This window comes from Amphiprion ocellaris, chromosome 3 (assembly GCF_022539595.1).
Source record: "Amphiprion ocellaris isolate individual 3 ecotype Okinawa chromosome 3, ASM2253959v1, whole genome shotgun sequence".
NCBI classification, from domain to species: domain Eukaryota; kingdom Metazoa; phylum Chordata; class Actinopteri; family Pomacentridae; genus Amphiprion; species Amphiprion ocellaris.
The window spans coordinates 24,333,782-24,358,715 of record NC_072768.1 but is presented as its reverse complement, the minus strand read 5'-3'; the positions used below and the strand labels follow the sequence as shown (position 1 = coordinate 24,358,715).

General features: G+C 38.1%; 2 protein-coding genes across 4 annotated transcripts in view; both read left to right on the top strand.

The window, feature by feature from the left end:
• The first annotated feature begins 100 nt into the window (after positions 1–100).
• LOC111572782 (carboxypeptidase A1-like) lies at positions 101–11,257 on the top strand. Of its 2 annotated transcripts, none has more exons than XM_023276602.3 (11): positions 101–3,847; positions 4,810–4,891; positions 5,010–5,144; positions 5,217–5,321; positions 6,528–6,629; positions 6,856–6,957; positions 7,037–7,147; positions 7,293–7,383; positions 8,705–8,904; positions 9,030–9,114; positions 9,251–11,257. In XM_023276602.3, the coding sequence occupies exons 1-11, from the start codon at positions 3,780–3,782 to the stop codon at positions 9,436–9,438; spliced, it is 1,269 nt and encodes a 422-aa protein (XP_023132370.2). In that variant the 5' UTR covers positions 101–3,779; the 3' UTR covers positions 9,439–11,257. The 2 variants fall into 2 exon arrangements, with proteins under 2 accessions (XP_023132370.2, XP_023132371.2); XM_023276603.3 differs by having other exon boundaries at positions 101–3,880.
• A 3,539-nt stretch (positions 11,258–14,796) lies between these two features.
• Positions 14,797–24,934, top strand: part of poc1b (POC1 centriolar protein B) — a 53,052-nt gene continuing 42,914 nt past the window's right edge. Inside the window, exons 1-11 of one of the 2 annotated variants that reach the window (XM_023276611.3) lie at positions 14,797–14,915; positions 15,024–15,147; positions 15,712–15,796; positions 18,631–18,802; positions 18,925–19,104; positions 19,699–19,806; positions 20,200–20,315; positions 20,559–20,692; positions 20,842–20,910; positions 21,036–21,188; positions 21,474–21,551. In XM_023276611.3, coding sequence (XP_023132379.1) covers positions 15,133–15,147; positions 15,712–15,796; positions 18,631–18,802; positions 18,925–19,104; positions 19,699–19,806; positions 20,200–20,315; positions 20,559–20,692; positions 20,842–20,910; positions 21,036–21,188; positions 21,474–21,551 — 1,110 coding nt within the window. In that variant the 5' untranslated portion in view covers positions 14,797–14,915; positions 15,024–15,132. Of the gene's footprint in view, positions 15,148–15,711; positions 15,797–18,630; positions 18,803–18,924; positions 19,105–19,698; positions 19,807–20,199; positions 20,316–20,558; positions 20,693–20,841; positions 20,911–21,035; positions 21,189–21,473; positions 21,552–24,934 lie in introns of both variants that reach the window. The other variant, XM_055007610.1, reaches the window with a different exon arrangement.

The following is a 24,934-nucleotide window of genomic DNA, read 5'->3' as shown; positions in this document are numbered from 1 at the left end:
TACACAAGAAGTTGCCTTAAGCATTTTACACCTCTCACATCAGATCACAGCACTGCCCTAACGGTAACAAAAAGGACGATGAAACAGCCTTTGATATGAGAAAACTTGGTGTCAATCAGTGAGATTCCATCGTGAACTGTGAATAGAATTTATAGCAACTTTTTTCAATACTTTTATTTCACTCCGAAAGAGCCTTTCGTACAACAGTAAAATATAACAAAGAGAGACAAGGACATAGTGATGGAATACAGTCATGAGATTTCAGATGACCACCTTGTTGGTCAGATGACTTGAACAACAGAAAGTCACTCAAACAATATTGCATTTATGAAACAGATGGCCAAAAGAAACATAATTATTCATCCTATTTACTGATAATGACGTTTCCCTGAATGTTGTTTAAAGAAATAGGCTGACATTTTATGATTTATGTTCAGTCAGTTTCATGAGGAGAGTAAGATAATAAGATTGATGCCGCTTTCATATCTGCATAAATATGACACAAATGCTTAGCTCAATCTAAAGACGGCAAACATGGGATTTAGCCTGGCTTTGTCCAAAGAGCAATGATGGAAAGTAACATTTACCAAAACACTATACTTGTGTACAATTTGTCATTGAATATTTCTATTTTAAGCTATTTCATACTTTCACACTGCAATATTTCACAGGGAAACAATACACTTTATATTCCACGACATTTAATTGACAGCTTTAGATATTTTCAGATGAAGTTTTTAAAATACAACACGTTGTTAATGATTAAACTAGTGGTTTCCAACCCTTTTAGATTCTGACATCTTCAGTACTACAGTGAGTTGTTAAGAGCTTGACCAAATAGTGATTTTCTCCTCTAAGGTTCTCAGATGATTTACATACAATAAACATTTAGATGAATCAATATCTAAGCAAAGACGAGAAAATACTGAAAAGAGAATTGTGTATCAGAACCTCCCCCCCTTCCCCTTTCCTCCCTTATTCATCATGTGACAAGTCCCCAGGTTTATCTGCTGTTTCTATATATAAAATCAATACAAAGTAGTTCAGACTCCAGCAGCTACAACAGTAACAGGCTGTTGATATACCCATGTTTCACTATTGTCAATTTAATAATCTCAAATAAAATACTGTATGACTCTGAGGGAATAAAGCAGGGCTTTTACTTTAATGCTTTAACTACATTTTGCAGCTAATATTTCTACATTGCTATATTAGTACTTTTGCTGAAGTAATGGATCTGAATACTTCGAAAATATGTCAACATCTCTTCCACCACTGTTCAAAGGCACTAATTAGCATGAAGTATAAAAACTACCTGTTGAGGTTTGTATAGGGTTACCTGAACGCAACTCGGGCTGTTTCCTTGTATTTAATGGACCGACATCAGAATGGTTTCATTTTCAAATTTCAATATTCTCTTAACAAAAAATATTACAGCAACAAATATTTATGAGCCATATGCAACGTGCAGAGGTTTCCCCCTTTTCAAAGAGAGATCATATTTCTGTTAGTGCTAAAATGATTTTTTGATCAATGAATTGTTTAACAAAATAAATTGATTACTGTTTCTGTCATGAATTAGTTGTTCAAATCATTAATCAATCATTCTCTGCTTCCAGCTTGTCTCATTTTTCAGTTTTATATAATCCATCCATTATCTATACGCCACTTAATCCTCATTAGGGTAGTGGGGATGCTGGAGTCTATCCCAGCTGATTTAGGGTGAAGACAGGGGACACCCTGGACAGTTCGCCAGTCTAGCACAGGGCTACATGTAGAGACAAACAATCACACTCGCATTCACACCTACAGATAATTTAGAATCACCCGTTAACCTCAGCATGTTTTTGGACTGTGTGATGAAGCCAGAGAAAGCTCATGCATGCACAGGGAGAACATGCAAACTCCATGCAGAAAGATCCCGGGAAGGTGTGGGCACTGTAGGATTTCTTAATATATGTTTGTAAGGGTTAAATAGTTTCTCCACCAATTATAACTATAAGATTATCAATAATATTTCTCCACCAATATTAATGTAGGATTAATGTTTGCTTAAATGGGGTTAAGGGTTTTATGCAGAATCATTACATACCTGATATTTGACCAGCGAGGTATTTAGATTAGACAAATATAATAATGCAGCATATGAAACACTTCTTGTTGCACTGTCAAGAAGAGCTTCAGGAATTATAAGGGGAATTATTTAGCTTGACAGGTTATGTATAAAATTGAGATAGCTGGAATCTATACAAGTTAGGGACCAAAATGTGAACAACAAAACAATTGAGGCACCGAACTTATATTCATGTACATTTATTAAACTAAACTGAACAATAACAACAACAATAACACACATTAAGACGAACAAACAACAACACAAAACAAATAAGATGGTGAAATGTGAGTGAAGGAAAAGGGAAGGAACAGAACACAGTAGTTTAACGTAACACAGGGATTAATATTACGCTTCAAATATGGTGTTCTGAGGGAAAGGGATAAAGAGACCACACCTGAAAGCAGCTAATTTGATAGTAGGCTAATTTGTTAGCCTGTAAATTTTATCTTTGAGAAGATAATTTGGGAAAGTTGCACCAAGTTCCAGTGACTGAAACGTACTTGCGTGCTGTGATGATGATGATGATGATGCTGCCTCGGTGGACGGTCCAGTTGGCCTTTGTTGATGTGGGTCAGAACAGCGGTGGATAGAGTGAAGCCTCGGAACAATGGATCGCTCTCAGATAGGAGGACCCGATGGTCAGGGATTGTTCTGATGGTAAAGGAGAGCTCCTGGGTAAAGGAGGACTCTTGGGTAAAGGAGAGCTCCTTCTTCGAACAGAGGACTCAAAGTGGTGCTTTCAGATGTGGTCTTTTAAAGTGGACCTTTGCATATCATTAACTTATTGAGGGTCTGGTGCATCATCCTTCAGGGAGGGCTGATGTCCAGATGTCCCTCACAGAGTTACATTTTCAGGTAATTTTTGTGGTGTCTGTAACTCCAAAAATATTGTAATTTAGTGAACATGATTTATCTAGGTGCATTACTGACAGACAGGGGATCAGAATGATACCAAACATGATCATGTGAATGACAGTTATGAATTATCGCATTGATACTAATCAGGAGGAATGAAATATTAAAGGCAAGGCAAGATGTGGATTAACTATGAAGTTATTAAAAAGTTCACTTGTTCTGTGAAATGGATGTACATAAAAAGGAGTTGAGTCCAGAATTGTGGGATGATTGTCTTTGTTGGTTCTGATTTGAGTTCAGAGTTCCTTTGTCAGTGAGTGGAATGTCTTTGAAGATGTCATCCAGGTTCCTGAGCCCCCCTTCAGTGGCTCAGGAACCGAATGTCCGAATGTGTACTGGCACACACTTTCTCATTTATGATTTTTGTTTATTTGTATTATTTTTTACATTGTAGATTAATACTACAGATTAACACTTTTTTGTTTACAACATAATTTCATATGTATTCTTTTACAATTTTGATGTCTTCAGTATTAAACTACAATGTATAAAAATAAGTAAATAAAAATCATTGAATGAGAAGGTTTGTCCAAACTTTTGACTGGTAGTGCATGTAACACAACTGACAAAAGAAAAAGCAGATCTTGAACAACTTTGTGGTACATGTTGTAATTTTTGGTGTAATGAGAACAGCAGCCAGTGACACACATAAAATAACCCTAAACAAGGCTGTGGTTTAGACAAGTGACCTGGCTCATGCAGGTGTAAAATCCCGTGTTCACCCCAGTAGTGTTCACACTGTTGATCAATGATGAGGGGGCTGACCGCATTGGCAGCGCTGTATGTGGCTGTTGTTGCAAAGGAAACGTTTGAGGGGTAAGTGGGCCTGCCAGAACCTCTCACTGCTGGGTAAGTCATGAGCATATACGGTACCGTGCTAAAGTTTGGGGCTACCACAAACAGAAAGGATCAGCTAATTTTACTGAGGCTCTTAGGAATGCCATGAATAGTTAACTTTCTAATTCTTACAAAGTGCAGTAAAGCACACTGATCAACCTTTGACTTTAGAACAGCAACAAGTCTCCTAAGTACAATTCTGTACAACTTTTACTTCTGCAAAACTTTCCACAGTCATGTATGTGTGCATAATTGTGAAATACAATCATTCAATATGTAGTACATGTGTAGTGTTATGATGATTTTCTGCTCATTGTGCCTCTGTTAACTGAATGTATTCAGACTGCCAATGGAATAGTGGGTCCAGCATAGGAAACAATGTCCATTGTGCACATCAGTGGACAAACTGGACTTGACAAAAAAAAAAAACCCTAATGCATCACCTCAATAACAAGAAAACATTATTTTCTTTCTCTGATAATTCTACCTCCGTATAGGATGTTACAAGTCATTAATATGTGATGTCAGGAATGTTCACTAGTGGAAAGACTTGTGCCATTCAGTGTACCAGTCCAGTGAAAGCTAAAGTTACTTGTGGTGGTTTCCAACCAACTTCCTCTATCAGACCTTTAGAAAATTGATTCATTCAATTATTTTCAATGTACAACTACTTTTTTTATCCATTTATAAAGTTCTTCAGATATCCCCTTTTTTGGAAATGTCTCTTAGATAAAAGCCATGGAAGAAATCAAACTGAAATCCCTTTAAAGTGCTTTGATCTGACAGTGAACTAACAGCCTTATACGTTTTCTTGCTGTGCAACTTCTACAGAAGCAGAACCAGGCAAAACTGAGAAATCTTCCTTCACACATGAGCCAACTTCTCTCTGGTTATTTGAGTTGAGTAACAGGTTATAAAATATTATGGTTCTCTTTTTGCAGAGATCAGGTTCTTCGAATCATTCCAAAGGATGACGTCCAGCTGTCTCTTATCAAGGAGCTGGAGGACATGATCCACTTTGAGGTCATTTAACCCCACTAAGTCAAATTTTTCAATAAATTATGTATTCATTTGCTGCTCTTTAGAAAAATCAGAAACCTGTCCTGTTTACTCTGTGCATGGCATCTATGTGTTCTTTCAGCTGGACTTCTGGAGAGAGGTGACTGGTGTGACCACTCTTGTTGACATCAGAGTTCCCTTCCACAGCCTGCAGTCTGTCAAGATTTACCTGGAGACACAAGACATCGAGTACTCCATCATGATTGAAGACCTGCAGGTACAGTATGCACCTTTTAAACTAACTTTGATGATGGATAACTCAAATATTAATGACATCACTGCCCTGCAGGTGATGCTGGATGAGGAGCAGGAGGAGATGATGTCTGCTGCTTGTGCCCCTGAGCCCAGAAACACTGACAGCTTCGACTATGCCAGATACCACACCATCAGTGATGTAGGTACACGCCATTATCCAGCAAAATGATTATTATTGCTGACAGCTGTAAATTAATAGTTTTGATGCAATCCTTGATGTTAAAAAGTAAAAAGAAATGAGGATGTTCTTGTTGTATTGATATGTAGATGCTGATGATTAGCTTTACTGTCTAATATTTACCTGCAGGACTGACTGTTATAATGCTCTGGTATCTGGCTTCTCGAAGAATGAAATATCTAAACTACAACTGCTTGAAACGTCAGCTGCAAACGTGTTGATTAACCCCAGAAGGAGACCATTCAATATTTTATCACTTTAAAGTCTGCATTGGATGCTTGTCTCTTCAAATGAATGGTCTTAGTTTTTACTTTTTAATCAGATCCTGTGAAGCTTCTCGAACCCTCAAGTCTTCTGGTAGTGACCTTATATTCAAACCCAAAGTCAGAACAAAAAAATATATTGAAGCATCCTTTTGTTGTTACGGTTCACATTCCTGGAGCAGCCACCCAGAAGACCTGAGGGTGGCAGAATGTGGTTTTATTTTCAATAGCAAGATAAACACCTACTTTCCTTGTCTGATTTTTAATCCATTTTTATATATTTGTTTATCTGTTTGTACATTACCTTTCAAAAGTTTGGGTTACTCAGGCAATTTCATGTTTTCCATGAAAACTCACACTTTTATTCATGTGCTAACATAATTGCACGAGTGTTTTGTAATGATCAGTTAGCCTTTCAACACCATTAGCTAACGCAATGTACCATTAGAACACAGGAGTGATGGTTGCTGGAAATGTTCCTCTGTATTCCTATGTAGATAATACATTAAAAGTCAGCCGTTTCCAGCTAGAATAATTTTTACATTAACAATGTATAGGCTGTGTTTCTGATTAATTTAATGTCATCTTTGTTTAAAAACTGTTTGTCTTTCAAAAATAAGAACATTTCTAATATTTCTGACGCCAAACCTTTGAATGGTAGTGTATGTTTTAACATGTTACATCTGTTTGTCTGTACTCCTCACTTTTCTATTATTGTCTCAAGCTTTGACTTATCCTGTCTCTAGAATTTCGTCATTGCACATTTATGAGATTTATTCACAATTGGGTATACTATTTACATAAAAAGTGCCTTACAAATAAAGTCTTATTGATTGATTGATGGAGAATTTTGTCATGCAACAGATGCTTGAGCATTAAGAGCAGGATTCTGTCTTTGGTTCAGATCTACAGTTTCCAGGACATGCTGGTGGCTGAGAATCCAAACTTGGTCAGCAAGATTGTGATCGGTCAGAGCTATGAGGGCCGTCCCCTCAATGTGCTCAAGGTAATAATAAAAAAAAGAAAACCGTAAGTCTAGCCCTAAAAGAAAAACAGGTTGGGTCTGGAAAATGAGGACTCTAGTCGCTAAATTAACTGAAAATGATGACTCTTGCTTTTATGGAAGTATTAAATGGCAGTACTGTAAATGCACCAAATGAATGCTTTACGAAGCAAAACAGTCAGAAAAGATTAGTCACTGATCCCTGTTCCTTTCCTTTGCTGTGTTGTAGTTCAGTACTGGTGGAACCAACCGTCCCGCCATCTGGATTGATACTGGAATCCACTCCAGAGAGTGGGTCACTCAGGCCAGCGGCACCTGGTTCGCCAAGAAGGTCTTTTGATAATGAAGTGTTACGTTTTCCTTCTATGTCTCTGCAGTTTCTAAGCACTAAGCAGCATTTCTGTCTTTAGATTGTGACTGATTATAGACGTGACCCTTCTCTCACTGCCATCCTGGACAATATGGACATCTTCCTGGAGACTGTGACCAACCCTGATGGATACAGTTACACCCACACTGCTGTGAGTTGGTCACAGGCAGCCATTTTTAGTGCAGTTTCAATGAAAAGACTTTCTACTTATTAAAACAGCTGCATGCAACCAGCGATGAACAAATCAAGCATTGCATAAACTAATAACCCTCATTGAAAACTTCTGGTAACTCCAGAACCGCCTGTGGCGCAAGACCAGGAAGCCCAACCCACGCTCCAGATGTGTGGGAGTCGATCCCAACAGGAACTGGGATGCAGGTTTTGAAGGTATGTCTTTCTATTTGCCCAGGAAAGTTAGCAATACATCAACAAGGCCAAACATATCTAAATTAAGAAAGCATATGTTTTTGTTTTGAGGCGTTGTTTTAGATGTCAGGACTTTTAAAATTTTTCCATTGGTGACAAAGAATTTGAGTGTACATTTATTCATATTATTGTGTTACAAAATATTCAATTATCGTATTTTCTGTTTAATCTTGATTTAAAGTTGCTATATGTAGATTTTTAGAGCCATGCATCATCCACAGTGTCACTCCTAAAACAACCACAAGATGGCCCCAAATCCACAAATTTTTAATTCTTACATACAGGAACTTTAAATTTGATTTCTTTGTTTTCTTTTGTTTTGTACAAGACTTTAGCATAAGTAGACATTAAACTGATTATATGGAGTATGATGTTCACACATACAGTACCAATCAAGTATCTGGACACAGCTTGAAGAAGCATTCAAGGATTTTCAGTGTTTTAACCATTTTCCACATTACAGAACAAAACTCTATGGAAATCATAACTAAGATATAACACATATGATATTAATAATCAAAAATCTAAACAAACTATGCAAAGTAGACAGTGTTTGCCTTGATGACACTTTTGCATATGTTGGTACCATCTTAACCAGATGAGCTTTGACTGAAGAGGAATTTTATTGTCGTCATAATAAGAACATGGATTTTTGGTTCCAAATGCTTTAAAAGATTTATTTAAGATTCAAGACATGTGCTGTGTCAGATGACCTGGCCTCTACAATTATTGACTTAAACCCAAATGAAATGATATGGGATACATTTGAGTGTAGACAAAGAGTTGAAAAAGCAGCCAACAAGTGTTCAGCATATGGGGAACTGCTTAAGGACTGCTAGAAAAACATGGCAGGTGATGCCAAAATTAAGCTGGCTGGAGAATGAAGAGAGTGCACAGCACTGACATTGAAATATTGTGAAAACAAGAGTGTGCAAAGCACATAAATTCATTCCATGTGTTATTTCATGGTTTAATCTTCTTTAGTTTTGTTCTACTTTGAAGGAATCAAACAAACAAAATAAAAACCATTAAATAAGAAAATGTATTCAAGCTTTTTACTGGTGCTGTCCTGGGGTGGCTGTCATACCATGGTTGCAGGCCATGATTGCATCTTTGTACTTTATACAGCGCCTAGAACTATTTGTATTATTGACAAGTCACCTTGGCATGTCGTAGTACTTTTATAATGCCCTGTGATTACACTGATCCAATACTGAAGTTTTTATTGACATTTCCTTTGGATTTCTTTTCCTTTTTCCTACATTGTTTTCATCACATGTAGGACCTGGTGCGAGCAATGACCCCTGCTCACAGGCCTACCGTGGACCCAGAGCTGAGTCTGAGTCTGAAGTCAAGTCCATTGTGGACTTTGTGAAGTCTCATGGCAACATCAAGGCCTTCATCTCCATCCATTCCTACTCTCAGCTGCTACTCTACCCCTACGGCTACACCAGTACTCCTGTCAATGACAGACCTGAGCTGGTATATTAAACAAATTAGTCAGATTTTTATTTATTTTTATAACTTTATTGTTTATAAATAACTTAACATGATAGTTGTTAGATTTCCTCTACTGGTGAAAGTGTCATGATGATCTCTTTCTACAGGACAGACTGGCTAATAAGGCCACCACTGACCTGGCCTCCCTGTACGGTACCCGCTACAGATTCGGCAGCATCATTAACACCATCTGTAAGTTAAAGCAATACTGCTGACAATAAAGACTGTTTGACTTTATTCCACTCAGTTGTGACGATCAGAAAATATTTTTTTCACTCTGACTTTCATTTCTACATGAAAGTTTAAATAGTGCCTGTTTTCATTGTAGATCAAGCCAGCGGTGGCTCAATTGACTGGACCTACAACCAGGGTATCAAATACTCCTACACCTTCGAGCTGAGGGACACCGGACGCTTCGGCTTCATGCTGCCTGCTGATCAGATCATCCCCACCGCCCAGGAGACCTGGCTGGCTCTGATGGCCATCATGGATCACACCCTCAAGAATCCATACTAGTGTGTGTGTGCGTGCGTGCGTGTGTGTGTGTGTGTGTGTGTGTGTGTGTGTGTGTGTGTGTGTGTGTGTGTGTGTGTGTGTGTGTGTATGTGTGTGTGTGTGTGTGTGTGTAAAAATAGGAATCCCTGATGAGGTGACAAATGGTGACAAATTTCTCATTTAAATTGTAATATTTAAAATTATCATCAGTGACTCTTCAGTCATCCTGAAAACCATAAGCAGGCAAATAAATGAGGATGCTGGAAAACTGACACTGCCATTCTCTTAATGAAAGACAAATTCTTCTATGTTCTGAATCCTCATCTGTATTGTTTTTACACTCCTTAAGCCTCCAAATACAAAGGCCATCATCAGACAATCTTTACCTGCTGAAAAGAGATTTAAATTAAAAAAATATTTATTATAAATCTAAGTGACGCTTATAGTGAAAATGTATTCCATCATCAAGCTGTAAAAACATATTCCAAAGTTGTAGTTAGGTCCACATAGATAAAAACATCAGCTAGATACCAAAAAGCAATTACACAAAAATTGCAGAGCTACAGAAAAACCGAACAAGTTACACGAAGTACCACAAAAACAATGTCAATATTAATAGTAACCTTTCAAAACCTTTCAAAGCTATCTACATTGGAAGTTAATGTGTCAGGCAGAATAATATTTTTTTTTGGGAAACCCACTAAATCGCTACCACTGCTACCATCAGTCTCAAGGAAAACATGGCTTATTATTGGAATATCAATATAAAAAAGAAAAACATTAGAATGCTCCTTGTTGAGACTTAAAACTTACAGTTGCTTAAGAAACTATCTAGACCCCTTCATATCATTTGCACATTATGCGGTTCTATACATTTCATTTTAAATGGATAAAAGTGAAAACATATTTTCAGAAACACTTTTAAATCTCATCTCATGTTTTGCTTTGACTTGTGATCAGTTACATCCAGTTTGCTTTAATCATCCTTAAGATGTTTCTAGAATTTTACTGGAGTCCACTTGTGGCAAACTAAATTGAGTGGAGTCACTGTTCAGAAAGGTTGACACCCAAGTATAAACGGCCCCGCACTTGCAAACTTGCTGTAAGGACACCAGCAGTACATCCATAGGTCTGTGTGGGGTGAGACAAAATAAGAAACTTACCATTCTCTGAAAAGTATACAGGTGGACTGCAATCAAGTTATAGTAAAATCCTACGGATGATTAAACCAAACTGAATGTAAGATCACAAGTGATTTAGATTAAATAGTATCAAACAAAACATCTGTGTTGTTGGTAGTAAACTGCTTGGGGTGTTCAAAACTTCCTTCTGTGGTTCATCCCAGCAGCGTCCTTCATGGACCACTGATGGCTGACAAGTTATGTATGAACTATTCATTCTCATCACACACAATGAAGATCTTCCCTGCTGTATTTTTCTACAACCCATGTAGATTAAGGTCTGCCAAGTCAATAGACTCAATGAAAATGTCTTCACATGGTAAATTAGTGTAGTTCATGTCAAAGGATATGTATTCCAGCACTTCTTTGGTGTAAGGGTTCATTCTTCAAGATAATATAGTGATAGGAAAACTGTGCACTGTAGGAAAGAGAGACTTTTCAAACTAAAATTTTAATTTTCAGCATAAAAATAAGTTTCATGAAGCAGCTTCATGTTCTTTCTACTTGTTTTGTCACTGGGTGGTTTGTGCTCTTTAGTTGTTTTATTTCATTCCATTCCTTGTTTACTTTTGTTTTGCTGTGTATGGTTCTGGTCTTCTATCAATGAACATTTCCATCAAGTTGAAATGAATAAAGAGAAAATTAAGACATATTTTATATGAACCGGGTGATTGCACTGTGATTAAATTCTTATGTAGAACCTGCAGTCATTTGCATGGGAAGTCCTTCTTTGTCTTGGTCTCGAACTTGTCATATTGATAAGTAAGGTATACTAGGTATACTAAACAACTAGTTATTCTGTATGAGAAGACAACTGAAAGTTCCTTACTATCCACAAAAATAAAAACTGGAACTGTCACCAAATTCTATACATCTATTTTGCCTTATGTGGTGTGTTTCCTTAAACTAAAGGTCTCTTGTTGGTGAACTTAGCCATTGATAAACTGCAGTTTTAAATACCAGTGCTGCTGCTTTACAATTATGTAAATGTGTGTGTGGGTTAATGCAGTCTAGATATTCATATGTTCTGCTTTAGACTACTTGACTCCTCCTGATTTATGTTTTTAAAAGATGCCTGCCAGCTGATAAGACACCTGGCATAGACAGTTGAGTTACGACCTCCACATCTGCTGCTCATTTTGCTTGTGCCGCTGATGATTCACTACATTACAGCAGGGATTTAGTTTCATAAAGCAGAGAATGGTTCATCAAGTCTCACTGCAGCAAACGTGAGTGTGGAAGTGAATCAAACAACGCAAGAGAAACACACCACTCTCCCCTTGTAGTGGTTTACCCCAGTACTGCTCTACTTCCTGTCTCCATCTGTCCTCCCCACAAGGTTCAACTGACCTAAAATCTTTGCCATTACAATGGCTTGGACTGTGGCCCCCGGGGAGGCCACACATAAAATTACACTCGTGGGGTTCCTGTTCAAGTTGGAGAGATGCTAAGAACAGATCGGGGGAGGTCATCGTTCCGCACACAGGAGGGTGGAGGAGTCGCAGATGCCTTAAGGGATAAAAAAGTTGATGCACAGCATGTTGGGTGCAGATAGTGTATGGTGTGTGCAGGGTTACAGGTGTGCTTGTGGTTAAGGCAGTGACTGTTGGGTGTGACAGAGGGTGACGGTATAAGCCTGTGTTTATGGAACCATATGTAACATTGTACACACAATAAGGGTTTATATCTACAATTTCTCTCTGTACAGATGTGTTTTTAAGAGAATTTCTTACATCTGTAAGATTCCTGAAAATCTCAAAACTTGAGAACATTAAACAATGCAATCTGAGTGAAGTAACTATTTAACTATACAGTACTGATTAATTTGTAGACCTAACCTGCCAGCAACTGTAATCACAAACTTTTGAATTAGACAGAGAAGTCATCCAACCCCTGTAAGGCAGTACGCTCCTATATGGACACAACTAATGATTATTTTCACTGTAAATTAATGTGAAGACTCAGTTAATAATACATCAGTCGTCTGGTCTATAAAATCCCCCCAAAAAATAGTGACCAATGCCAATCAATCTTTCTCAAAGCCAAATATGATATCCTCAGTTTTCATCATTCCCCAAAGATATGCAGTGAAGGAGGAAAGAAACCAGAAAAAGAGACCCATTTAGGAAGCTGGAATCAGAGAACTTGGAGTTTTTTGTCTTAAAAAAAAATGTACACTGCCATTCAAAAGTTTGGGGTCACTTAGAAATGTCATTTAAAAAAAAAAACAAAAAAAACAACAACAAACAAACATATTTTTCAATGAAGATAACATTAATCAGAAATACAGTCTAGACATTGTTAATGTGGTAAATGACTATTCTAGCTGGAAACAGCTGATTTTTAATGGAATATCTACATAGAGGTACAGAGGAACATTTCCAGCAACCATCACTCCTGTGTTCTAATGCTACATTGTTGTTAGCTAATGGTGTTGAAAGTCCAATTGATGATTAGAAAACCCTTGCGCAATTATGTTAGCACATGAATAAAAGTGTGAGTTTTCATGGAAAACATGAAATTGCCTGGGAGGTCCCAAATGTTTGAAAGGTAGTGTACTTAAACCAATTTCTCGATTATCAAAATAGCTGGCAGTTAAATTAGTAGTTGACAACTAATAAAGTGATTGGTGCAGCTGTATTCTGCTCTACCAAAAACTGAAAATGCAGACTCAGCATCTGCCAGAGGAGCAGTACAGGCTAAAAGTATACGCCGTCACAACTTTATGAGACATTCACGATGAGGTATGTCTACCAAACTGTGACATAGATATCCTGTGTTGTGTACACTGTGGTAGTATTCATTGAGGTACAGAGTGCTATGTAGTGTTGAGTTAACAGTAGAGGAGATTTCCTTGGTTCCTCCTGTGCCTTGAAAGGGGCGACATCTGTGAGGAGCTGGAGGTGCAACCAGTCAGATGCTCCATGGATTATCAGATATCGCAGACAGACGATGTGCAAATCCATAACATTACATTACAGTATATCCTGTACAGCTACTATTGGTGAGCTATACTGACATTTGAGAGAAACTTTTTTCATTTCAGCTGATATGCAGGGATTTTAATTTTGTCCATTGATTTTGAAGGTCTGTTCAACATGTGTGGTTTATGTTTATCAGAGAGGCTGAATACATTCAGATCACACATCATGAACTGCAGACAATATGTAGTTCTGATTTATTAACACTGGCCTGATTGAATTCTTTAAGTATTTCACAACACCAACATTTCTGCCGAGGAATGCGAGGATTGTTAAAACAACATCTGTACAGAAGTTTCAGCCTTGACAGTCTGAATATCTGACGGAGCAGTAAACAATGCTGTTATTGTGTATACTGTTACACTATACTGTTGTATTTGCCTTTTAAAAATCACAGTTTTATGTGTATTTACATAGTATGAGATGGACAGGTTTGGTCTTTTGATTTATGTACAGTGCCAAACTGATCTGATACTGATATACAGGAGAATTCATGTAAAATGAATCAACAATGAGCAGATATCACGGATCGTCTGTAAAGCATTTGTACAGTCTGCCCTGTCGTAATTTAAAGTACTGGAGACTGTGTTCACACTCATATGTTCGCCAGGGAACATTTTAATAAATTAGTTTGTTCCTGTAAATTCCAGTACAGGTTGAAAGCTGCTGGAAACTGTCCCTACTCTTTCCAGGCGTCTCCTTCAATGACGTTAATCGCACTGGTCTAATCGCAGCGCTGATTCGTCAGTGCCTCGGGAGAGACCAATCAGAGAAGCCGATACTGCACATGGAATCTACACAGCCGTTGTCCATTATTATGTCTAGCTAGTTGCTTAGCAGCGGAAGACGCTCCATCTTAACGACGTGCTGCATTCAAGTCACATTTTCAGATACTAAGTCGTTGTAGATTTACTGTTTTTTTTTCCTCTCCGATGCCTTTATGCATTTATCGTTTTGAGTTGTCTAAATAATACATCTAAGTTTATTTAATTCCTTGAAATAAATGTTACTGATATTTGCTGGAGCTGCGAGTCCCCCCGGCCGATGCATATTCAAGCGGTTATTCCACAGCTAACTCCAAATTTCACAATATTTTATAGTTCTAATTATTTGCTGTATAAATACTGTTGTTGTAATTGTAAATGTTTGCTACGTCGCTTTGATGCAAACGTCGTATATATTCAGTACTATATGGAATATTAAGCTTTGATTTTTATTTTTACCACAGTCTCACGTGAATGCAGCACCGCTAGTTTTCCAAAGTCAACCCACAGAGAGCTGCAGTTGTTTAGGTGTACGTAAATTATTAGTGATATTTGGTTGTCTGTACAAACATGTAAGTAATTTTCAAGTTTTTATTGGCGTTTCATGTCATTCAATGTGAATTTAGGTCGATAAAACACGGTGAACTTGAGTGCCGTAATATCTGCGTTCGACATGTCAGGTCTGAGAAAGTTGCTGAAGGCGTACTGTTGACAGTCATGGAAGTACAGAGCAGCGGGTCCGTTCAAATCTCCCTCAGACAATATTAGCTCTCCTAGCAAAAGGCCACGATGGCGTCTGTTATGGTAAGTATGTTACTTGTGATACTTCTATCAAGGCTGATGAGCAAAACGGTGATCATGAACTCTACTGGTAGCCGAGTCGGCAGGTTTGCTAGCTGCGACTGTGCTAAGAGGATTTGCTGTTTGGAGCTGTCAAACTCGTTAGCTCCTTTCCGTTCACTCCTCACAGCATTGCTAACAAATAACTTTGTCCGGCTGCTGAAGATTTTTGCTCAGTGGAATGTCTCTATTGTCTGTATTGGTGGGACACAGCATACCAAGGGGACTTCCTGCCCAACCCAGCACCACAGCCTGCACTAGACATGAGCCCAGGCATTAAGACATAATACAATTAACACCCCCTTCTAGTGACAGCAGCAATGAAATCTTTAACAAGTTCATTGAATTTACCTTAGTTTTGTCTTGTTTCAACAGCCAGATGCCTTTTTTTTTATTACTCTGTAGTCTCTGGAATAACTTTATGCTTTCTCTGCTAACTTTCTGTCAAACATCTTTTAAAACAGTTACTTCATCAAAATTGCAGACGTTTCTTGACAAATTGTCTAATTGAGATTATTGTCATTACAGGAGGATCCCACCCTGGAGAGACACTTTAAGGGCCATAAAGATGCTGTCACCTGTGCAGACTTCAATCCAAACCGCAAACAACTTGGTAAAAGCTTTATCAATAACCACCGCTCATGTGCAGAGGTGTTCAGTAAAGAGATGGGTTTTTAGTCTTTTCTTAACGAATCACAAAACAGACAACTGTGATGCCCCAATCCACGTTGCTGCAGTTTTTTGATAATGATAAAATAGTCACAACATAAAATTTTCCAGATTCCCGTACATGAAAATACTTTTTCCCCCCTTGTTAAGATGTCCGTATATGGAAGGAAATCTAACTTTTTGAAATAAACAGTATGCATAAGCATTTTCACCTTGAAAATGCACTGTACTGCTGATGGTCTCAGAAATATGGATTCAAAATTCCAGGTTTTCACACGCAACAAACCTAAGGAGCAAATCCCGTCAACTTGCATGGAGAGGGACTTTCTGTGTCATTCTTTTTCAGAATTGGTTTCCTGCTTGAACATTTATACTTGATTTACACCAATGTTACAGCTTGTCATCATGTAGTGTAGAGTAGTTTTACTCTACACTAGAGCTGGTGCGTTCGAGAACAATCAGATCTTCAGTAATAACTGCAAAATTTCGTTTAGTCTTCATATACAATACTTGCTTGCAATGGCTTGTCCTGTTTATATATTGGACATGTACATTGTTCAGCTAGAAATGGGAGTATCTAGCATGTTGTGTCTTTGTCAGGCTCATTATGATGATAACATACGCTACTGGTCAAAAGTTTGGACTCACCTACTCATTCAAGTAAAATCTGTTTGATATTTTAGGTTAGTCAAAGGAGTCACTTTGTACCTTGATGACAGCTCTGACACTATTGGCAACATCTTTGAGAGTCATGATGCAGTGACCTGGAATGATTTTGACTAACAGCTTAGCTCTGTTGAAAGTTAGCTGGTGGACTTTCTTGCCATTGGAATGCATTATCAAGCATTAGATTTGCTGTGCAGAGGTCGTGTTGGTATACAGATAATAGTTCTATTGGCTGCTGTATTTACCAATGTTATGGCCAGAACCACTTGAGTAACTAAATAGAGACAACAGCCCATTGTTGCTTTAAGAGATGAAGATCAGTAAGCAACAAACATTAAACACTGTGATGAAACGGTGCCATCGTTAGAAATCACCGTTTTCACAACCTCAGGTTGACCCACATCAGTGCTTCCCATAATTTATAGTACACATCACAACATCAACTGAATGGGAGAATGTGTGCAAAATACTGAGGCAGACTAATAAGAGGAAGAAACGGTTTAACCATAAATACACCATGAGCAATGACAATGAGCTAAAAACACCTCCAGGTCTATAAGGCCTGGATTATACTTCCTCACGGGGACACACACAGGCAGCTGTGGACACCACAAATAGGACGTTGTTTTAAATGATAGTATGCCCATTTGGGCTGAACAGTTAATTGATTTCAAATCCAAATTGCAATTTGAAACAATGCAACTAGCAAACTGCAAACACAATTTAGGATGTATGTTGTAGTATCAGTTGTTTTAGAAATCCGTGGCGTCTTCCTTGTGTGAGAGCACATTTTTGATAGTGTCTCACTGTTGGATGCTGGGACACATTACTCAAAGAATACGAAGCTGAAGCCTGACTTTAAATATATATACATTTATATTGCAAATCAAATAGCAATGTATGTCAGAAAAATTGCATTTAGATATTTTCTCCACACTTGGAGTTCCCTTGGAAGACATGCTGTCATACATGCACAGCACATCGCCATCTATGTATTCTATCCATGTGCACTGCTGGTGAGCATGCATTCTGCTGCCTTTGTAGCACATAGCTAGCCCATGTGGATGCAAATGTTTGGCTACATGTGCATGTCCACAGATAAGTCCATGTGCGGAGATGAGCCTCAAGTACCTGAAACTGTAACTGATGGTATTATAGTGGTCTAAAGGCTCTTTGACTAAGAAGCAGTGTGATGGGGTGCTGCATCAGATGACCTGGCCTCTGCAATCACAAACTTAAACCCTGTTGACATGGTTTAGGATGACTTGGAGCGCAGAATTGAGTAAAAGCAGCCAACAAGCACTCAGCATATAGTATGCGCTCTTTCAAGAAGAAAAAACTCTCCAGGTTTTTGATTGACGGAATAATAAGAGTGTATAAAGCTGGTAGTAAAACGAACTGGCTTCTATCAAGAATCTAAAGAGTAAAATGTACACTACTGTTCAAAAGTTTGGGGCCACCCAGACAATTCCATGTTTTCCATGAAAACTCACATTTTTATTCATGTGATAACATAATTGCACATGGGTTTTCTAATCATCAATTAGCCTTTCAACATCATTAGCTAACACAATGTAGCATTAGAACACAGGAGTGATGGTTGCTGGAAATGAGCCTCTGTACCCCTATGGAGATATTCCATTAAAAATCAGCCGTTTGCAGCTAGAATAGTCATTTACCACATAATTAATGTCTAGGCTGTATTTCTGATTCATTTAATGTTATCTTCATTGGAAAAAGCTGTTTTTCTTTCCAAAATAAGGACATTTTTAAGTGACCCCAAACTTTTGAACAGCAGTGTATGTTTTTTTTAATTACAATTTTGTTATGTTTCCTATATAAATCCACGTGTTTATTCCTAGTGTTGTCTTTCATGCTGCTCTACAATGTAGTCAAAATAATGAAAACCCCTTCAATGTGTCCAGCAGACTGATTTTATAAACTCAGCAATTTTCAGAGCTTTTCTATCCAGCTAAAAAGTTAAGGTTTCACCCTAACTCTTTAGCTGGACGGCTCATTATTGATTCCAATAATTGCTCTTTATTAAGTAATTTGCATTTTTAGACAATTAACACCTGGCTCCCCAATTTTTCTTTCTTTGCTTCTCTCCAGCCTCAGGGTCAGTTGATAAGAGCCTGATGATCTGGAATCTGGCTCCCAAGGGGAGGGCTTTTCGCTTTGTTGGCCACCAAGATGTCATCACTGGGGTGCAGTTCTCCCCCTCTGGCTCTCTGGTGGCAACTTCGTCCAAGGACAGAACAGTTCGACTGTGGACACCTTCCATGTAGGTGTCAGTCACTGTATTCACAACTCTGCAGATGATTTAAAATGTGAAAAAAAACTTACTTGATGCACAGTTTGGGTTTCAAATCAGTTGAATTGTTATTTTGTGTGTGTGTGTCCTAGGAAAGGCGAGTCAACAGTGTTTAAAGCCCACACGGCCGCTGTACGCAGTGTTGCTTTCTCCCATGATGGCCAGAGACTGGTGACAGCATCTGATGACAAGTCTATCAAAGTGTGGAGCGTTCATCGACAGTGCTTCATCTACTCCCTCAACCAGCACACTAACTGGGTGCGCTGTGCTAGGTATCCAACAGCACCACATCCAGCCTCTTACACTCTGGAATGTTTGTATGTTTGTGTCTTACCTAAAAATAACTTTAAAACGTAGCTGCAATCTGGAATCAACTTTTTGCACAAAAGAATTCACTGACGGACAATAAACCTAATAGTTATATACACTAACAGTCAAAAATTTTGACACACCTTCTCATTCAGTGCTTTTTATTTATTGGTTTTATATTCTACATTGTAGATTAATACTGAAGATTAACACTGTTTGATTTACAAAATAATTCTATATGTATTATTTTATCATTCTGATGTCTTCAGTATTAATCTACAATGTATGAAATAATTAAATAAAATACATTGAATAAGAAGGTGTGTCCAAACCTTTGACTAGTAGTGTACTTCTAAACATTTGGCACTTTTCTTTTTAATACGCACGTGAACCATCTTTTAGAGAAGAGTAGATATAAATCTCAAGCCAAGCTTAACTTTTTTGAGTGCTGAATAACTGTATGTAACTGTATGAGTGTGAGTCTGAGCAATGCAAAGAAAACGTGAATATACACTAGCTCTGTATAATTTGCCTTTCATGTCCTGCCCTTGCTGTAGATTTTCTCCGGATGGGAGGCTCATAGCCTCCTGTGGGGACGATCGGTCTGTCCGGCTTTGGGACACAACCACCAAACACTGCATTAACTGTTTCACCGACTATGGAGGGTAAGTCCACCCAAAAACTGCTTTAGTGTCCTTTTGTTCCCCTCAGCTTTCACTTTGCTTTCATGTTGCTTTTTGGTTTATTACTGAAATGTGATTAGTTTTAGTTAGGGAATAATATTTTCTCTTTTGCAGAACCGCAGTCATCACTGGATTATTACACCATAGATTTTCCTTTCCTAATGCAAAAACTAATATCTTTCCAAACTTTTTGAAAAATCAAAATGTACATTTTTAATGCGGATAAAATTTCAGAACATCACGAATTGTAATTTTTTGTGAAAGATATGTAAATTGCTCTGTCTTCCCATATTGTGTATTATTTAAGCACTTTAAACACTTGACTGTTAGTGTGCTACAGACTACTGACTTTACTGAGTGTTTTTATTTTTCCAGATCAGCAACATTTGTTGGTTTTAACTCCAGTGGCACCTGTATTGCTGCCTCAGGATCTGACAGTTCACTAAAAATCTGGGATCTACGGACCAACAAGCTGATTCAGCACTATCAAGGTTTGTCAGAAAAATGGATGCTATATGTCCAATCATGCAGTTGCCTGAAATATCCTCGGCAGTGTTTTAAAAAATGAGCTACAGTCATGACTGTAATTGCATAACAGAGTTTTAGCTGAGAAATAAATTTACCCATTCAGTGATGAAGCTTGTTTGCATGTTTTTTGCTTCTTGTTTTAGCTCCAGTTGTCATTTAATGCATTTCTGTCTGAGTGTGGCTTAATTGTTTAACTTTTGGATCAGTCCACAGCGCAGGAATCAATAGTTTTTCCTTTCATCCGTCCAACAACTACTTGGTCAGTGGCTCCAGTGACAGCACTGTTAAGATCCTGGACTTGTTGGAGGGACGTCTCATCTACACCCTCCACGGACACAAGGTGATGCTATAGCACAGCTCGGTGTACCCATAGTCATACACCGTCAGACTCTATCAAATGCCCTATGCACTCTAAAAAGACTTGCAATGTTTGCCTGTTTTTGTCATGGTGTATGTTTAGTCATTAACATTGCCTTCTATGTTTTTCAGGGTGCTGTGATCACAGTAGCATTTTCTAGAGAGGGAGATCTGTTTGCCTCGGGGGGAGCTGACAGTCAGGTTTGTGCCTTATGACTACATAATGACTCTCCTCATACATTCAAGGTTATACTGTTCACTCTTTTGTAGTAGAAAATGTGTTATCCTTGGGTCACAGAAGTTGTGATTGTCCCTTGGTCCCTTAGGTGCTGCTGTGGAGGACAAACTTTGACAGCAGATCTTATCAGGATGTCCTACAACAACACAGCCGGAGGTCCACCCCAGATCCCCCACCCCACCTGTCTGATATTTATCCCAGGATAGCCCATCTTCATCAACCACAACCCACAGCCATTCAGGTCAGTTGAATTTCACTTTTTAAATAAAGAGGTACTTATCAATTAATTGTTCCAGTTTCCCCAAAGATAATGTATGCTTATGGACAATCACAACTGTAAGGTACTAAAACTGTATTTTTTTGCCATTTCAATTTAGAAATAATTTGATATTGTTAATTTTTAAGCTTTGAAAAAGATGACAAAAATCATTCACTTTGCATTTGTTAAGTGGACAATCTAAAATGTTGCCTTCGTTTGTATATAGGGACGCAGTGTCAGGCCTTTAATGACTTGTTTTCTTCATAGATCAGTCCAACAGTGGCAGACACCCGGTCCACTGACCCACATGTCATAGAGTTGGGTCAAGCTTTTCACAGCACCGTGGTAAGCTCATGCAGTACACTTAGTCAACAGTTGCACAAATACAAGAAAGCAAGCCAATCCCAAATGACTCAGGATATGTACTTAGGTTACTCAACTCAGTCCAATCCTTTCACATCATATAAACTCTGAGCTATCTGTGACCTGTCAGTGACCTAGCTCAAGAGGGCTGGAGAATACAGTGGATAGCCTCCATAAAAGTGTTCTAAAGGAATCCATGTAGAGCACACAGGAGGAAAACGGCAATGTTTTTATTTGTTCAGTGATTTTATTTTCCTGTCGACCATTGCACTGTATGCCTACACTGAAAGTATAAACTCACAGAGAAACTGCTCACCTTTAGCCATCATAATACATCATTATACCAGTGTGTTTCTCAGAGTCTGTGAGGATTTCTACATTTGATAGAGTGTCTGTTTCCCGACTCACCTAAGTGATATGTCTCCATGTGTCTATTTCTCTTAAGATATAACAAACACAACAACTGCGTACCACTGAAAGCACTTACATTAGAATACAAAGATATCAATTTTCAGCTGCTACTCAGAATATTCAAAATACTTACATACTGAAATGATAAGTTTGTTATCATTATTACTCCACCAAAGAGGTGGAGCCTCGGTGGAGTAATAATGAATCAGCTTACGTATGGATTGGCATATGTTTGTCTGTCTGTTCGCAACATTACTCAAAAACGGACTAACGTTTTTGGGTGAAATTTTCAGGGACGGTCAGAAATGACACAGGGACCAAGTGATTAGATTTTGGCAGTGATGCAGCTTATAGTCTGCACCCACGGATTTGTTTAAGATTTCTGTATCATTGCAAGATAGCGTATATAATGTACACATGCATAACACGCACCTGTGCTCAGCACATGGTAGTTTTGTTTGTGGGTACATCTATACTATATGGCCACATTCTATGGTGTCGTGATTTCTGATCTTCAATAACTAATAAACAAATGCTGCATTTTCAAAAAAAAAAAAAAAAAAAAAATGCTGCATTTCTGACAATGCCATATGGGGGAATGAACAACCTTGGAGGAGTACGGCGCTCTCTGAGTGCTTTTCTAGTTGTTTATGGGACACTTGGAGTCAAGGTTGTCTATTTGGAGGGACTACACCGAGGACCACCAGGTGGCAGTGCAGACCAGTATTTAGTTTGGCCATCCTGCTGCAGCACTGAAACCTGCTTCAATGAACAGCAGTTCGTTCACTTATCAGAGGTGCAGTGATGCAGCAGAAAGCAGTACTTCACTGTTCAATTTGTGTGTATCCTTAAAACAGTGGTTCACCATGAAACGGTTTAGAAATGTATTGCTATTGTAATTATAATTACACAGTAGTATATACCAGGGAATGTCTGTAATTTTACAAATGCTAAAAAATAATGCTTGGTTATCTTTAAATGTAACTGTAGCTTCATTTTTTAAAAATCTTGATAGCCACATTACAGTTCAGTAAGAGTGAACTTCATCGGCCAAGTTGAGATGTCCCCAGTTCAACATTAGTCCATTAGACTCTATATGTCTATCTTCATTCTGTTTTCAGGTTTAACTCGTAATTTGTTTGACTTTGAAAGGGAAGAATGTGGTTTTCCCTATGTGAGTTTTGATTTTGTCAGTATTGCCAAATGCAGCCACTGTTAGCCACGGCGCAGCTCTGTCTGGGAACTATGTTTTACTCTTCCAGGATACTTTACAGGCTAACATCACAGGCCTGTTTCGCAGACTTTTGAACTGCCTTTTCATATATAATTTTGCGAATACCCCTTTATGTGTTTGGGGTCATTTCTTTCTGTTGTTATTTATTGTTGCTGAAGGCCCATCTAGGGCGGCAGGGCAGTGACCTGTCCATGAACTGCAGTAGCCAGTTCAGATTATGTTGCAAGGTAAAATCCTGGATGTAAATTAGTGCTATCCGCTTACTCTGCAAATGTTGATCCCAGATAAACTGGAAGAAACATGAGACTGATGTAGGTAGGTCCTAATGTACAGATTAAATGCATATTAGGAAAACAACACACTTTCACAGACCCGTAGACATACAGTTTTGTGGTAAAATGTCGTATCCACTGTCATAATTGTCACTGTGGAATGGTATAGAGTTAATTTTGATCAGAAATGGTCATTGGCAGGAAATTTTGTTTGTAGGCTGGTATCTGAGAAAATGTGAGCTTTCGTAGCATCACCAGTTGTTCCCCTTGACACCAGGGTCCCAGCATCGGTACCAGGAATTACTGCCTCTTACTGTTGTGAATAAAAATAGCATTGCATGGAAGGATCAGTTGGGGATTCGTAAGATGTACATTTATGTATGCAGTGTGTATGACCTATTCTGGTAATTTATCCATCAGCTTGTCATGCTTTAGACATGAGAATGTAATGTACCTCCCACTGTGTAGCTCACACATTACTCATCCAGGCGTCACTCACACAGGCTTTTAAGCTTCAAAACTCTATGCAGTTAAACACTCCACCATGAAACAGTCAGTCATAGCAATGAATCCATTAAACCATTTGCCATTTGGTAAGTAACAAAATAGAAATTAGATAATTTAAAATGACCTAAGTGTGTAACTTAAAGTAGCATTTAATGATGAATAGTAAATATAATGTTAGTATTATTTACATCACAGCCCAAATGATGGATAGAAATGTGCTTATTACTTTTTTTCTGATATTCATGCGAAAGTGAATGTGAGTTTAAGCTTGTTTTTGAATATGAATACTGTACAATCTGAGCGTGTAGGGAAATGGTGTTTATCATTTTCCTTTAGTGCCGTCACTTTTTTGACACTAGAAGTCAAGTTGTGTAAAGGTCTTTTGAGCACTGTGCAATGTTTAGGGGAATGATGGGGAGATTCAGTTTCTATTGACTTTGTTGGCATTGAATGCTCTAAGAAGAAAAATCTAATCTTATCCTTGTTCCATTTCCTATAAATGATACACTGAAAAACTAAGTATATATAAATTATACCTCCTATAATAGCTGTAGGAGTAATTTTTCTTTAGTGTGTTGCCCTACTTCTCTTAGTGACTCCTTCCCTGCCATTGGCTGCTGTGTGGGAGGAAAACCAAGAATGGACTTAGCCAAGTGGAAGTCATTTAGAATGAGGATGGCCAAGTCCGATAAGTGGTTTTGGTTTAAGACTCCAGTAAACACACAGCTATAAATCAGCCATTCATAGTTTGAAATGTTCTGACCTCATGGAGCTGTACAGAAGAATGGGTGAAAGAAGACATGAGTTTTAACCTACTCGTCATGGATTGCTTCTGGCAAATTGTTGAATGTAGGAAAATTATAAATATCCACAATATTGTGTATTTTCAAGTATGTTTTGCTGCTGTTTACTTAGAATTTGCATAACATATTAGAAAGCTA